At 50.6% G+C, this 13172-nt stretch overlaps 1 protein-coding gene across 5 annotated transcripts in view; it reads left to right on the top strand.

Moving 5' to 3' along the window:
- GPR161 (G protein-coupled receptor 161) overlaps nt 1-13172 on the top strand; it is a 41871-nt gene that overhangs the window by 22832 nt on the left and 5867 nt on the right. For all 5 annotated transcript variants that reach the window (XM_084790210.1, XM_084790212.1, XM_084790211.1 and 2 more), the window contains 4 exons: nt 535-949; nt 4942-5666; nt 10380-10484; nt 11816-11935. In XM_084790210.1, coding sequence (XP_084646336.1) covers nt 579-949; nt 4942-5666; nt 10380-10484; nt 11816-11935 — 1321 coding nt within the window. In that variant the 5' untranslated portion in view covers nt 535-578. The remainder of the gene's footprint in view (nt 1-534; nt 950-4941; nt 5667-10379; nt 10485-11815; nt 11936-13172) is intronic.

The raw sequence follows: 13172 nt of genomic DNA, 5'->3' as shown, positions 1-13172 counted from the left end.
AATTTTTAGGGGAAGTTTTAGTCCAAATGGGATCAATTGGCCCATTGCTAGGGGCCCGTGGCAAGCTGCATGTCCCAGTGACTTGCACGGTAGAGAAGAGCTGTTGACCTCCTAGCAATCAGTACTCAAAACAGCAAAAGAGGAAGAGAGGATCCCATGAATGAACGATAATCCTCCAGTGAGCTAAAATCTCCCATCAGGCCTCGCACCCTCACTGCTCCTCCCCAGCCCCCTTCATGGTGCCAAGCTGAGTACTCAGGCTTTGGGATGTGGGTGTTTAGGAGACATTCTGAAGCCAAGCTAGCCCAGGGGGTGAGGTGGGGTACAGTAGTGGATTACAGAGCCAGCAAGCTGTGCCCCAAACAAGCTGTAGAGGTTTAGTGGGAAAGGCTGTCCAAGAGCCTCCAAAGCAGGTGGTCAATGCGAGGTGCACGACTTGATCCTGCCAAGCCTAGGCCCCCTCTTTCATAAGGAGGTACAAATGATGTGGTCTGATGAGCCTTTCCCACCCCTGGCCCCGCCTTCTTTCCGCAGTTGTCCAGCATGCCCGGCTCACCGCATCCCCAGGTGCATTGACCATGAGCCTCAACTCCTCCGTCGGCTACAGGAAGGAGCTGAGCAACCTCACTGCGGCCGAGGGTGGTGAAGGGGGTGCTGTCACCGAGTTCATAGCCATCGTCATCATCACCGTATTCGTCTGCCTGGGCAACCTAGTCATCGTGGTCACCTTGTACAAGAAGTCCTACCTCCTCACCCTCAGCAACAAGTTCGTCTTCAGCCTGACCTTGTCCAACTTCCTGCTGTCCGTGCTGGTGCTGCCTTTCGTGGTGACCAGCTCCATCCGGAGGGAATGGATCTTCGGCGTGGTGTGGTGCAACTTCTCCGCCCTCCTCTACCTGCTGATCAGCTCGGCCAGCATGCTCACGCTTGGGGTCATTGCCATCGACCGGTAAGTTTGCATCAGGCTTGGAGAGTTGTGGAGGGCTACAGAGCGAGGCATCTCTGGCTCAGCGGCTCCACATGGTCTTGTCCCTGGGAAGGGCACTAGAAGGTTCTTCTTCAGGAGAGTGAGCAAACTGAGACCCGCCTCCTCTTCGGCTCCTAAGCCAGAGGCCTTCTCCTTTTAACTGTCTATATTTTATGTATAGGCAAGCACCTCATATGATGTCCCAGTGGGTGACAGATTGTGTATTTGATGGTTCGAACCACACAGCCTGGGTGTTCAGTATGTCTAACGTCTATGTTTTACTCTATAATGTCTTCTGCATAACAAAATCACCACACGACAGGCTCGGAGTGTTTCCCTATTGTGAACTGATGCACGACTGTAACTTTATTTATTTTTAATCTTTTTCTTTATAAAAGAAGGTCTATTGCTTTAAAAAAATTTCCTAGGAACCTCTAGTTCTTGTTTTATACATGAAACAAGGGCCAAGGAGAGTGAAATGTCAGAGTAGGATCTGAGTCCCGTCTTCAGACCCAGCTGTTCCTCTCTGCTGTGTGCTTGATGTGTCTTGCTTGGGTCTCTGCTCCATCTTGTTAGGTGGGCCCCAGATGCAAGCCCCCTTTACTCTTTTGTTCCATGGAGATGGGCCAGGACTGGTTGAGGGGAGCAGTGGGAAGGCAGACACCCCAGGGGATGGTGATACCTGGAGAAGCCCAGCACGCCTTTACAGCCAGTGTGGACCCTGCCCGAGGCATAAGAGGATGGATGGCGATGCCCACACTGATTGCCTGCACCGCGGGTCCTCGGAGTCCTGCGCTGTGCCCGCAGGCCTAGCTTTCGCTCGTCCTATGTTTCAATTGTTATACACAAGAGCTGGACTTGTTGAAGAAGAAAAAAATGGAGTCAAAGTCTATGTGATTTCCTGGAAGTTGGGAAGGATGTTAGTGGGAGGGCCAGGGACAGTGCAGAGGGGGGTTGTCAGGGATGTTGTCACATGCTGACACAAGTCCCCAAATTCTTGGGAACATAGTTGCTTGGGTTGGACTAGCTGCCCTGAGCACAGCAAAGCTGCACTCCAAGGCTAGATTCTTGTTTTCCCCACGGCTTTGTCGAGAATGTAGAACGAATGAGTCAAACAAATTAATTAGCTTCTCCAAATGTAATAAAAACAACATAAATCAAAAAAAAAAAAAAAAAGGAATAAGAGATAACTCACAGTGTAGCCAACCAGAGATGATGACTGCATGTTCTTAGTGTATTTGCCTCCAGCATTTTTTAGTTGACTGCAGTACACTTTTTATATTTTTCTTTTTAGATGTATTAAATGTATGAGTCTTTTGCCTGCATGTATGTATGTATGTGTCATATGTGTGCATGGTGCCTTCAGGGGGCAGAAGAAGGGCATCCGATCTCCTAGAACTGGACAGATGAATGGTTGCGAGCTACCAGTTGGGTACTACAAACCAAACCCAGGTCCTTTGCAGGAATAGCCAGTGTTCTTAGCCACTGAGCAGTCTCTCCAACGGCGCTGTAGTACATCTTTTAAATAGACCCTGGCTATTCATGAAATTGTTGTGTCTGCAGTAAGGGTAGCACACTGCCAGGATTCTTGGTGGAGAGTGACAAGGGGTCTTCCAAAGGGACACAGATGCGCTGGTGTCTGACCGAATGGATTAAATAGCACAGAAAGAGGAAGTTTGTTGACAGTAGAGAGGAATCAGGCCTTATTGTCACTGTACTTTATATTTTAAAAAATAATGATTTTTGAGCACCCGTTCTTGGGTCCTGTGGAATGCAGATCGAGGTTACACTGCCCAGCTGCAGATGAGAGTTCGTCTCTTGTGCCTCTGCAGCTCCAGGAAGATGCACATTGCTTCCTTAAATCTGGGTTTGAGTTAAGTGAAGGCGAGACTGACAACTCTTCAGACCATACCCTCAACTAGCATCATTAACGGTTTAGCTATGCCAGTGCTGTGGTTATTTGTAGGATGCCCTAAAATCCCAAGGCATGATCTTGGGGTAGTAAGCTACAGGCACGATTGAGACACCCAGCTGTCTACAGAGTGACATCTTGGCAGCACAGACTCAACTATGCATGTTGATGTTAGTGTAGAACAGCAACAGCTCCAGTAAACAGCTTCAGAAGTCACTGCTGTTGATGGATAGGGCACTGAGTGCTTAGTGACAGGTGGCACTTGAGTGACATCCTAAATAGCAAATAGGATTGCACAGGTATGTAGGAGACGGGGAGAGCCCTTCTACTTAGGGAACAGGCTGGGTTTATTCTTTTGGTAAGCAATTGTTGAGCACTTGTACTGGGAATACACAGCTCAGTGGGGTGGGTAAATAGGCTGTGAAATCAATATGGGAGGGAAGGAGAGCTGTGGTCATATAACTTTGGGGTGCTCCGCTGTGGAAAAGATGCCAGTGTGCTATAGGTGCTGTGAGAATGCAGAGGAAGAGACAAGACAAAACAAGGTAGAAGTGCCCAGAGGGTGTGCCAAGGAGGTAGCATCCGTGAAATCAGGTGATAGATAGGGTTGGACACAGACAGATTCACCCGATTAGAGCTTTGATCCTCACAGCTTGGCCCCAGAGTCATTCAGTGGAGGAACTGTGAGTGGAGAAAAAAACTGTCTTAGGATGATGGAGCGTTACCAAGACCTGGTTGGCCTGAAGAAGTAGCTCATCTCCCCTTCAACACAAGATGGCTTCACAGTGGCTTGGCCAGATCTTTATGACTAAACTCTGTTGTTTAAAAAAAAAAAATTGGAGAGATGGCTCAATGGCTAAGAGCACTTGTTGCTCTTGCAGGGACCCAGGTTCGATTCCCAGTACCCACATGGGCAGCTCCCAGCTGTCTTCTATAAGTCCAGTTCCAGGGGCTCTGAGTCCCTCTTCTGACTGCCTCAGGCATCGGGCAGACATGTGGTGGACATACATACATTCAGACAAAACACTCATGTACATAAAACAAAATGATCTAAATCTAAAAGTGAAAACAAAAGTTGGTGTCTTTAGATATGCTAATGGTGGGTGCTATTTATTTTTATTATTAGACATTAGTGTAGATTAGAATCACAAACTGGCTAGACCAGTTACATCTGTATGCCACATATGAGACAGAGGGAGACAAGGCAGAGTTGGGAAGGAGAAAAAAAAAAAGGAAAGAATACAGTAATTAAAGATGCACGAAGCTGGATTTGGGGCACATTTACTCTCAGCACTCAGGAGGCAGAGGCAGGTGAATCCCTGTGAGTTTGAGGCCAGCCTGGTGTACATAGCAAGTTCCAGGACAGCCAGAGCTACATAATAGAGAGACTGTGTCTAAAATGTTTTTTAAAAGCAGTACAGAAAACGCTGGCATTGGTCATAATTTCTCCTGTCATGTGCTATGTGAGTGTCATGAGCCAGGCGTTTTGCTCTACTGTCACCATTCAGTTGAGTTCACTTTAATGACAGCCCTACTAACCTGATTTTTGGATGTGCACAGTGACGTGGAAGCCTGAGCCCAATAAACCCTTTCCTCCTCAAGCTGTTTTAGTTGGTCCTGGTGCTTACCACAGAAATAGAAAATAAACTAGGATAGTCCCCAAAGAGGACAGCTCAATTCCTAAATACAAGTGGGCTCTGGTGTGCCTTGGGTCCTTGCTAGTGTCCAGCTGGGCAATGTGATGTAGCCTGTTGCTTGGCTGGGTGAAGGTGTCTTTCTCGGAAGCCTTCACAGCACAAAGCGTCACTTGGGAAAAGTATAAGAGTCCCCACCCAGCCTTTATTCTTAAAACAAAATATGGAGAGGCAGGCGGATCACCGTGAGTTCGAGGCCAGCTTGATCTCCAGAGTGAGTCCAGGACAGCCACGGCTACACGGAAAAGCCCTGTCTCAAAAAAACAGAGTGTGTGAGGAGTCCCTACCCAAGAAAGTAGGGCACCCTGCTTCCTTTTTACTCCCCTCTCACCTTCCTCATCCTTTTTCTTTCTTTCTTTTTTTTTAAGCTATTACGCCGTCCTGTATCCGATGGTGTACCCCATGAAGATCACAGGGAACCGAGCGGTGATGGCCCTTGTCTACATCTGGCTGCACTCCCTCATTGGCTGCCTGCCGCCCCTATTTGGCTGGTCGTCGGTGGAGTTTGATGACTTCAAGTGGATGTGTGTGGCTGCATGGCACCGGGAACCTGGCTACACCGTCTTCTGGCAGACCTGGTGTGCCCTGTTTCCCTTCCTCACCATGCTAGTATGCTACGGTTTCATCTTCCGCGTGGCCAGGGTCAAGGCCCGAAAGGTACACTGTGGCACGGTGGTCATTGTGGAGGAGGACGCCCAGAGGAGTGGGAGGAAGAATTCCAGTACCTCCACTTCCTCTTCCGGCAGTAGGAGGAACGCCTTTCAGGGCGTGGTCTATTCGGCTAACCAGTGCAAAGCCCTCATCACCATCCTGGTAGTCATTGGCGCCTTCATGGTCACCTGGGGCCCCTACATGGTTGTCATTACCTCAGAGGCGCTCTGGGGGAAGAACTGTGTCTCCCCAACCTTGGAGACTTGGGCCACATGGCTGTCCTTTACCAGTGCCGTCTGCCACCCTCTGATCTACGGCCTCTGGAACAAGACTGTCCGCAAAGAGCTCCTGGGCATGTGCTTCGGGGACCGCTATTACCGGGAACCCTTTGTGCAGCGGCAGAGGACCTCCAGACTCTTCAGCATTTCCAACAGGATCACAGGTAATTAGGGAAAGGACCCTCACATCCCCAGGCAGATTGCTACCTGGGGTCCTTCCCAATTGCTAAGGGCCTTACCGGTATAGCCATTTCAGGGTGACTGTGGCCTTAAGGCTCAAAGCACCGATTTCCTGTTGTGAAGGGCCACCCAGGAGTAGCCACAGTGACTCCCAAGCAGCTTTCCACCACTGGGCTGCTGCAGGAGCATGCTGAGGAGGAGGTCACATCCCTGGAGAGTGAAACAGGGGACACTGAAGTTTGGAAACTGATTTTCTGGAACCATAGCTGGGGGCCTCATGGTCTGGAGGGGATAGCCACTTCGTTACCGCCTCTGGCAAATGCTTTCCTTCAGTGTCACCTCGATTCGATGCTCCTTCCAGACCTCAGTGGCTCAGTTAGCCTGTCCCTCCTCCCAAGAATTGTCACCTTGACCTTTCCCTCCCAGGTCAGTGTTTTCTTCTGATGGTTCCTAGTAATCTTTTGTGTGTGTGTGTGTTGGGGGGGGGGTTATCAGTGCCAAACCATAGCCTTCCATCAAGGTGTCACTGTCATATGCTCAGGGCTACTCATCTGGTGGGACATGTGTGCACATGCATGCACGTGACTTCTCTCTCTCTCTCTCTCTCTCTCTCTCTCTCTCTCTCTCTCTCTCTCTCTCTCACACACACACACACACACACACACAAGACCAAAGAGCCAGGGGAGTTGCTCTAATCAGAGGTTAGATGCTGTTTTTCAGCTTTTTCTTTTGATATAATTTTAGGTTTAAAGGAGTTGGAAAAACAGCACAGGGAGTTTCCCATAGGGTTCTCAACTTACATAACTGCAGCCCTAGAGCCCCACACATGCTAAACCTCAGCCCTGCCCAGACACTTCCTTCTGTACAGGGCTGGTCAGGCCTTTTGTAGAGTGCTCCTGAGTAAGTCTGGCGCTCCCAGATCAGGTTGTATATTTTGGGCTGCAGGAGAGGTGGGATCCTGTTCGTGCATCAGATTAGCGGCACACGTGTCAGGGGATCTGATTATTAGCTGGGTTAACCTGACCTCTTGCTTCAGGTGTGGTCTGTCAGCCTTCTCCAGGCAGTGTTGTTTCCATTGTAATTAGCATGTGTGCAGTGGAGATGCTTTCCTCTATTTCCCACCCATTGATTCTGGCCTGCACTGGTGCCTCTTGCTCACTGCAGGTGGGGTATATTGTTCTGAGGTGAACATGGTTGGGGTTTTCGAGCCACACTGAGGAAGGCCGTCACCCAGCTCAGCAACTGGCAGGAGATTTCAAGCGCAGCCCCTTCAGCCTGTAGCTCTCACTTCTTGCCAGATGACTCAGACCTAGTTAGTTTTTCCTCTTCCAGAAATAGAGATCCAGCTGGGTGTGGTGGTGCACACCTTTAATCCCAGCACTCCGGAGGCAGAGGCAGGCGGATCGCTGTGAGTTTAAGGCCAGCCTGGTCTACAAAGCCAGTCCAGGACAGCCATGGCTACACAGAGAAACCCTGTGTCGAAAAACCACCTCACCCCCAGACCTCCCAAGGAGGCTGTGGTGCCTGCTTTCCTCTGAGTGAATGACAGATGGGACCCCTCCTTCTCAGAAAGTAATCGGACAGCTCTGCTCTCAGCCCCCTATCAGCCCAGGTTTGTAGCACAGTTTAGCATCCAACTGAAAGTCAGTAGTCAGCTCAGCATTAGCACAAGGGAGCAACCTCCACTCCATGGCTACCCCACCCACCCTGAGGTGCACTCCCCTGCAGCCTCCAGGTGTCTTGGAGATCCCGACTCCTACAGGAACCCCACCTACCCACCTGGAAATCTGCTAATGAGACCTCACAAGCACAAGGGCTTGGCGGCTCCGTGACAGCTAGCATCCCAGAGAATGTATTTTTAGTTTGAGGTGGACAGAGCAAGAAAACTAAAAATCCAGAGATGATGGGTGAACTGGGCTCTGCATGAAGTCACCACTGTGATGTGCTTGGGACGTTTGGGAACATGTGGGACTCTGCTTCTGCCTTTGCATGTCTTAGGAACTCTGATAATTTCACCTACTGACTTCTTAGATAGCAACTTTTCAGGTACTGCACAAATGGAGACATACAAAACCATGGTGGGGCCCCCATCCTGCCGGCCATCTTTTTGTACCCCTGGCAAATGCCAAGGCACGTGCCTTCCCCAAGAGTGAAGAGTAAGTTTGAAGCGGGTTGATGGCGAGAGAGGTAATCTGGATTTAGGAATTGGTTGCACCTGTGTGCAGAGGACAGCAGCAGGGTCTGGTGAGCCTGGCCAGAACCGAGGGCTGTGCATGGAGGCTCAAGGTTGCCCCTCCTGATCAGGAAGACAGTGGTAAGCCATGGAGTGTGTACCTGGGATATTCTCTCTTGCTCTCCAGCCTCTAAGGTATTGATGTGGCTGACTGATCTCTTATAGTCTGGTCCTAGGAGACGAGCAATAGCCACTGCCCGCTACCAGCCCTGCAGAAGCCAAGGATTCAGAACCCATCAGCCCACAAGGCTGCTTTTCCCTAAATGAGCCTCAGACCACCAATGGCTTTGGGTTTGCCAACCCAACCACAGCTGGTGTTTTCCGCTGGCTCCCGTTGACTGGTAGTTTCTTCCAGGATAATCGCAAACAATTCGCATAGTAAATATTGGCCAGGGCGAGGAAACATCTTTTTGTTCTATCTCCGCCTTCCTCTGCCTCCCCCAGTGCTGGGATTACAGGTGTGCCCCACCATGCCCAGCTTGCCCAAGTGTCTTTTACCTGCTGCATGCTCTTAGGGAGCAAACCCTTTTGTGTGAATTTTTGTAGGACAATTTAGAGACGTCCCAATCCCATGAGATATGGTGGTGGTCTGTGGAATCTCAGGGTAGCTGGGTCAGCTGTTGGGAGGGAAATGCTTTGCAGCCGAGCCACAATGGTCTGGCTCAAACAACCCCTCTCACTAGAAGAGACCAAGACACACGTTCCTGGCTTTTGCTGCAGCCTCAGAGATGGTGTCTAAACACACTGTGGCTGCCACCATCCCGGTTGGCAGGAGATGGTCCCGAGGGGCTCCTGTCCTTGAATTGGACCTTCTGTTGAACATAGCCTTGGCTGTTTTAGAATAAACTCTTTAGACCAGGCTGGCTTCGAACTCACAGAGATCCACCTGCCGCTGGCTCCTGAGTGCTGGGATTAAAGGTGTGCGCCACCACCACCTGACCAGGGTTGGAAGTCTTAAGAGCACTAATAGGCCTTTGTCTGTGCCATCCCATGACAGAAGGGAATCAAGAGAGGACAAGACTACAGAGCAAGAGGGGCCAAACTCTATTAAACCAAGACCATTCTCCTTTTCCTCCACCTCTTCCTCCTCTTCATTTATTTGTTTTCACTTTGTCAATGTGACTATCAGTGGTTTGCCTCCATGTATGTGTGTGTACCACATGCTTGCCTGGTACAGTCAGGCTAGAAGAGGGCATCAGATCCCTTGGCGTTGTTGGGCTTACAGAAGATGCCAAGCCACTGTGTGTGTGTGTGTGTGTGTGTGTGTGTGTGTGTGTGTGTAACCGAACCTAGATTTTCTGCAAGATTAGCAAGCACTCTTAACTGCTGGGCCACCTCTCCAGCCTCATGGCCATTCTTGAGATAACTGACTGCCTTCTGTGACAACAGCGTTAGTCCACTCGTTAGGCCTCACCTTGCAACTCTGTTGCCTTGGGGATTAAGTTCCCAGCAGATGAATTTTGAAGGGGCACATTCAACCATGGTGGCCATTAAATCTATCAGGCCTGTTTGTAATTTCTAAGAGAGTTTTATCTTCATTTTTTCCCCCAATACACACCTCTCCCAGCTCCTCTTAGTGGATTTAGTTGTTGAACTTTACCATGTATCCAATTAACAGTTTTTCTTTAAGTGTTGTCTCCTCTTAGAACTCTGTCTCATATGTCTGTCGTGTTAGGGACTTCCTTTAACTATGTAGTCCCTGCCATCCTTTCAGCTTTGGTAAAAAAAAAAACACTGTGTAGCCTCTGGTGAGGTGGGGCCAGCAGGCTTGTGGGAGCCCACTTTCTGGCTGGTTTCCTGAGGAGAGTTCTCCTGCAGCCTCTCAATGCATCCTCAGTTTTCCTGGGTCCCTCTGCCCCTGGTATCTCAGTGCTGCAGCCCCGTTTTTTTACTTCCTTTGCTCTTCTGCTGATACTGGGGAGGGAGGGGTGAGGCTGAGACAGGAAGAGCTGCAGCATCCGGTCAGCTGCTTTGAGATGGCCTGTGGAGCCCACCATCAGCCAGTCTCCTGAGCCTGCAGCTCCCGGGCCTCAGCTGCCCTTTCCAGGCCTCTACCAGCTCACGAACCTCAGGTCTCCCCCAGCCCCACCCCCACGCCCAGTCGCTCTGCTCCCTTTCCCGGGTCCACGCTTCCTCTCTATCTTTATCCTGCTCGGCAGCTTCTCCACACTCCACCTGTGGGAAGGCTTTTTAAACTAAGTAGAATTCAGGGAGGTGACGTTTTCTGTGTGTGACTGGAAGGTGTCCTCATTCGAGGACTCACCTGAGATTTCCTCCCCACCTGGCTGACATGGTCGGGCAGGTGCCCTGTGGGGAGCCCAGTGGGTCTGATGGAATGGGAAAGGAACAAGGGTCAAAATCGGGGTGTAGGGGGGGAATCTTAGCCATACCCTTACCACAGACCGTGCCAAGGCTTCATTCCTCACCTCTGCCTCCTTCCACCAGTGCCAACTTTGCCTTTCAGACTTGGGCCTGTCCCCACACCTCACGGCGCTCATGGCAGGCGGACAGCCCCTGGGACACAGCAGCAGTACTGGCGACACTGGCTTCAGCTACTCTCAGGATTCAGGTACTGTCCCCACTCTGGAAAGCTCTCACTTGTGTAAATTTGCTGCATTCGCTGCTGCTGGGAGGCCCATTTTCCAAGGAGTGGGGAAAGAGCGTGGAGGATGGGTGAGATTCAGGAGCTGTGTTTCTCACCATGGCTCTTTCAGCTTTTCTGTGCCTCGAGGCACTCTCTGTTAACCCGGCCTCTGTAAAATGGTTCTTGGTGTGATGGTGAGGTTGAAAGTATGAGAAAACCTTTGAAAATTAAAACCTAAAAAAAAAAACCAAAACTATGCTTTTACACTAATTATACTATCACTGACTGGCCGGGCCCTGGAGTCTACCTGCTTGGGTCTCAGCCTCCTTCCTGCAGTGAGCATCATGTGAGGGCCTGCCTCTTGTGCTTGTGGGGAGCCACAGTGGCTGGACCTCCATGTTTGCTGAGTATCTCCGGGTGGGAGCAACTTGGTCAGAGACTGCATCTCTTCATCCACCTGGTTCACGGGTTTATGTTGGAGGATGGAGGTACCTGGCCACATCTGCAGCTGGTGCTTGATGATGCTCTGGGCCACAGAGGGAGTGGTACCAGATCCCCAAGCAAGAAGCAAGAGGACCTCCGAACTGCTTCATTTCCTCACCCGTGGGAGCTCTTGTCTTTTTGGTTTTAAGCCTATAAGAGCTGGGCCCTCTCTCCAGCTCCTACTGGGAACTTTTGAAAAGTCATCTCCGGGGCTGGAGAGACAGCTGTTAATCAAGTCAGAACCAAGCCCTGCCTCCCCTCTGCACTGTGGACAAGGCAGGCTCAGTGAGCCAATATCTACTGCCTGAGTGTGGGGAGAGTAACACATACCAGCCTTTCCCTGCAACCACAGAAGAGGGACGCAGGTCAAGGGAGCCTCCCCAAGACCCCACATGATGGATGTGCAGCCCTCTGGGCTACCAGATGAGGGGACATCTTCGGGGAAGACAGAGAATTTTCTCTGATGGCCTCATCTGGGTGCCAGCATAGGCCTACCCTTCTCCTATGATGAGTTCCAGGACATAGTGCCCTAAGGTGGCAGAAACACAAGCCAAAGTAGAGATGATTAGGTGGAGGAGGGGACTACCCCAGGTAACTTGGGTGTTGTTCCTCGGGCGCCTTCCACCAGTAGGTTAGATTATCTGGTCAACTGACTGTGTGGCAGCCCCTTCACTGTCTGTGAGCTCCTGGGATGGGTGATACACAGGCTGTTTCTCATAACCCTCCTGCTTATGAGGATTGAAGGGCTGGGGGCCAGGGTCATGAGACATTAGAGAGACGGGGGAAGAGGCCTTCGAGTCTGTAGTTACACGTGCATCATCTGTCTGCCTTAGGGACAGATGTGATGCTGCTGGAAGATGGCACTTCTGATGACAACCCTCCCCAGCACTGTACTTGCCCTCCCAAGAGAAGGAGCTCCGTGACATTTGAAGACGAAGTGGAGCAGATCAAAGGTTGGTTTATGGGAGTGCTTCAGTAAAGCACGTGGGCAAGGAGAGGATCTTAGCTATACCCTTACCACAGAACGTGCCAAGGGTTCATCACCTCTGCCTCCTCCCAATTACTGCAACCCTACTAGTGACACTTCTGACTCTGAGCAAGCAGCATCTAAAGTGGGGAAAATGCAGCTGTAGCTGTACACAGACACAGACCCACATATATACATACATACATACATACATACATACACACACACACACACAGAGAGAGAGAGAGAGAGAGAGAGAGAGAGAGAGAGAGAGAGAGAGAGAGGGAGAGAATGGGAATGAGAATGTTTGCATTTACCTCAGGAAGGAAGTAACCTGATTGGATGAACTAGTTTCCATGCCCTCGACAATAGCCCATGGAGCTTGCTCTCCTTTGTGAGTGGTGTGCAGTTATAGATGTGAACCTGCATCTCTGAGCCTGTTTTCTCCGGTGGAGAGTGGAAATGCGGCCCACAGCTAGTGGAGGCCAAGCTGCCTGATGAGTGAGCCTGAAACCTGCAGGGACAGGAGTTGACTGGGCTTTCCTGTGCCACCTGTTACCACAGAGAGTGCTGGTTGCGTTGGGACTTGGGGTTAATTTCCATTCCAGACAAGCCAAGAGGACAAGTGACAGAGAAGCCACTCAGGCTGCCCTCCGGTGTAGGAATCTCTTTTCTCTCGAGTCTCACCAAGACTAGCAACTGGCATAATGGAGCCACCCATCTGCTGGAGCCCGGGGCTTTAAGGTGTAAATGCTGAGTATGAAAATAAATATAGGCTCATTATTGACCTCATTCCACCCCCCCCCCCCTAATCCCACTCAAAGTGAGGGAGAGGAGGTAGAGGAAGGTATCTAAGTGTCTACTCTGGCAAAGCAGATACAGTGACAGCCACTTTGTGTCATGGCGGTGAGTAAGTCCGAAGCGCCCTCTGCTGGTCAGGTGGTAGAACAAGGTGCCAGCAGGGAATGACACCTATCCTGGGTAGGGATCAAGACAGGGTTTGCTAAAGTCAGGTCTCTCTACTTCTTTCCTTCCTGGAGAGTGGCACACAAGCTGCCTGTGCCCCAGAAAACATAAGGGGAGGAGAAGTTCACCACACATATTCCGGGAGCTTAGGCACTGAGGTCTGTGGTACCCTGCTCAGGTTTGGTAATTAGGAGCCACCTCCACCCTTCTTTTCTATCCGGTGTAGGTGTCGGGGGTCCTGATCCTTCACAGGACAG

The sequence above is a fragment of the Acomys minous genome (assembly GCF_964271855.1).
Source record: "Acomys minous genome assembly, chromosome: 1".
Classification (NCBI taxonomy): Eukaryota; Metazoa; Chordata; class Mammalia; order Rodentia; family Muridae; genus Acomys; species Acomys minous.
This window is presented reverse-complemented; position numbering and strand designations above follow the sequence as displayed.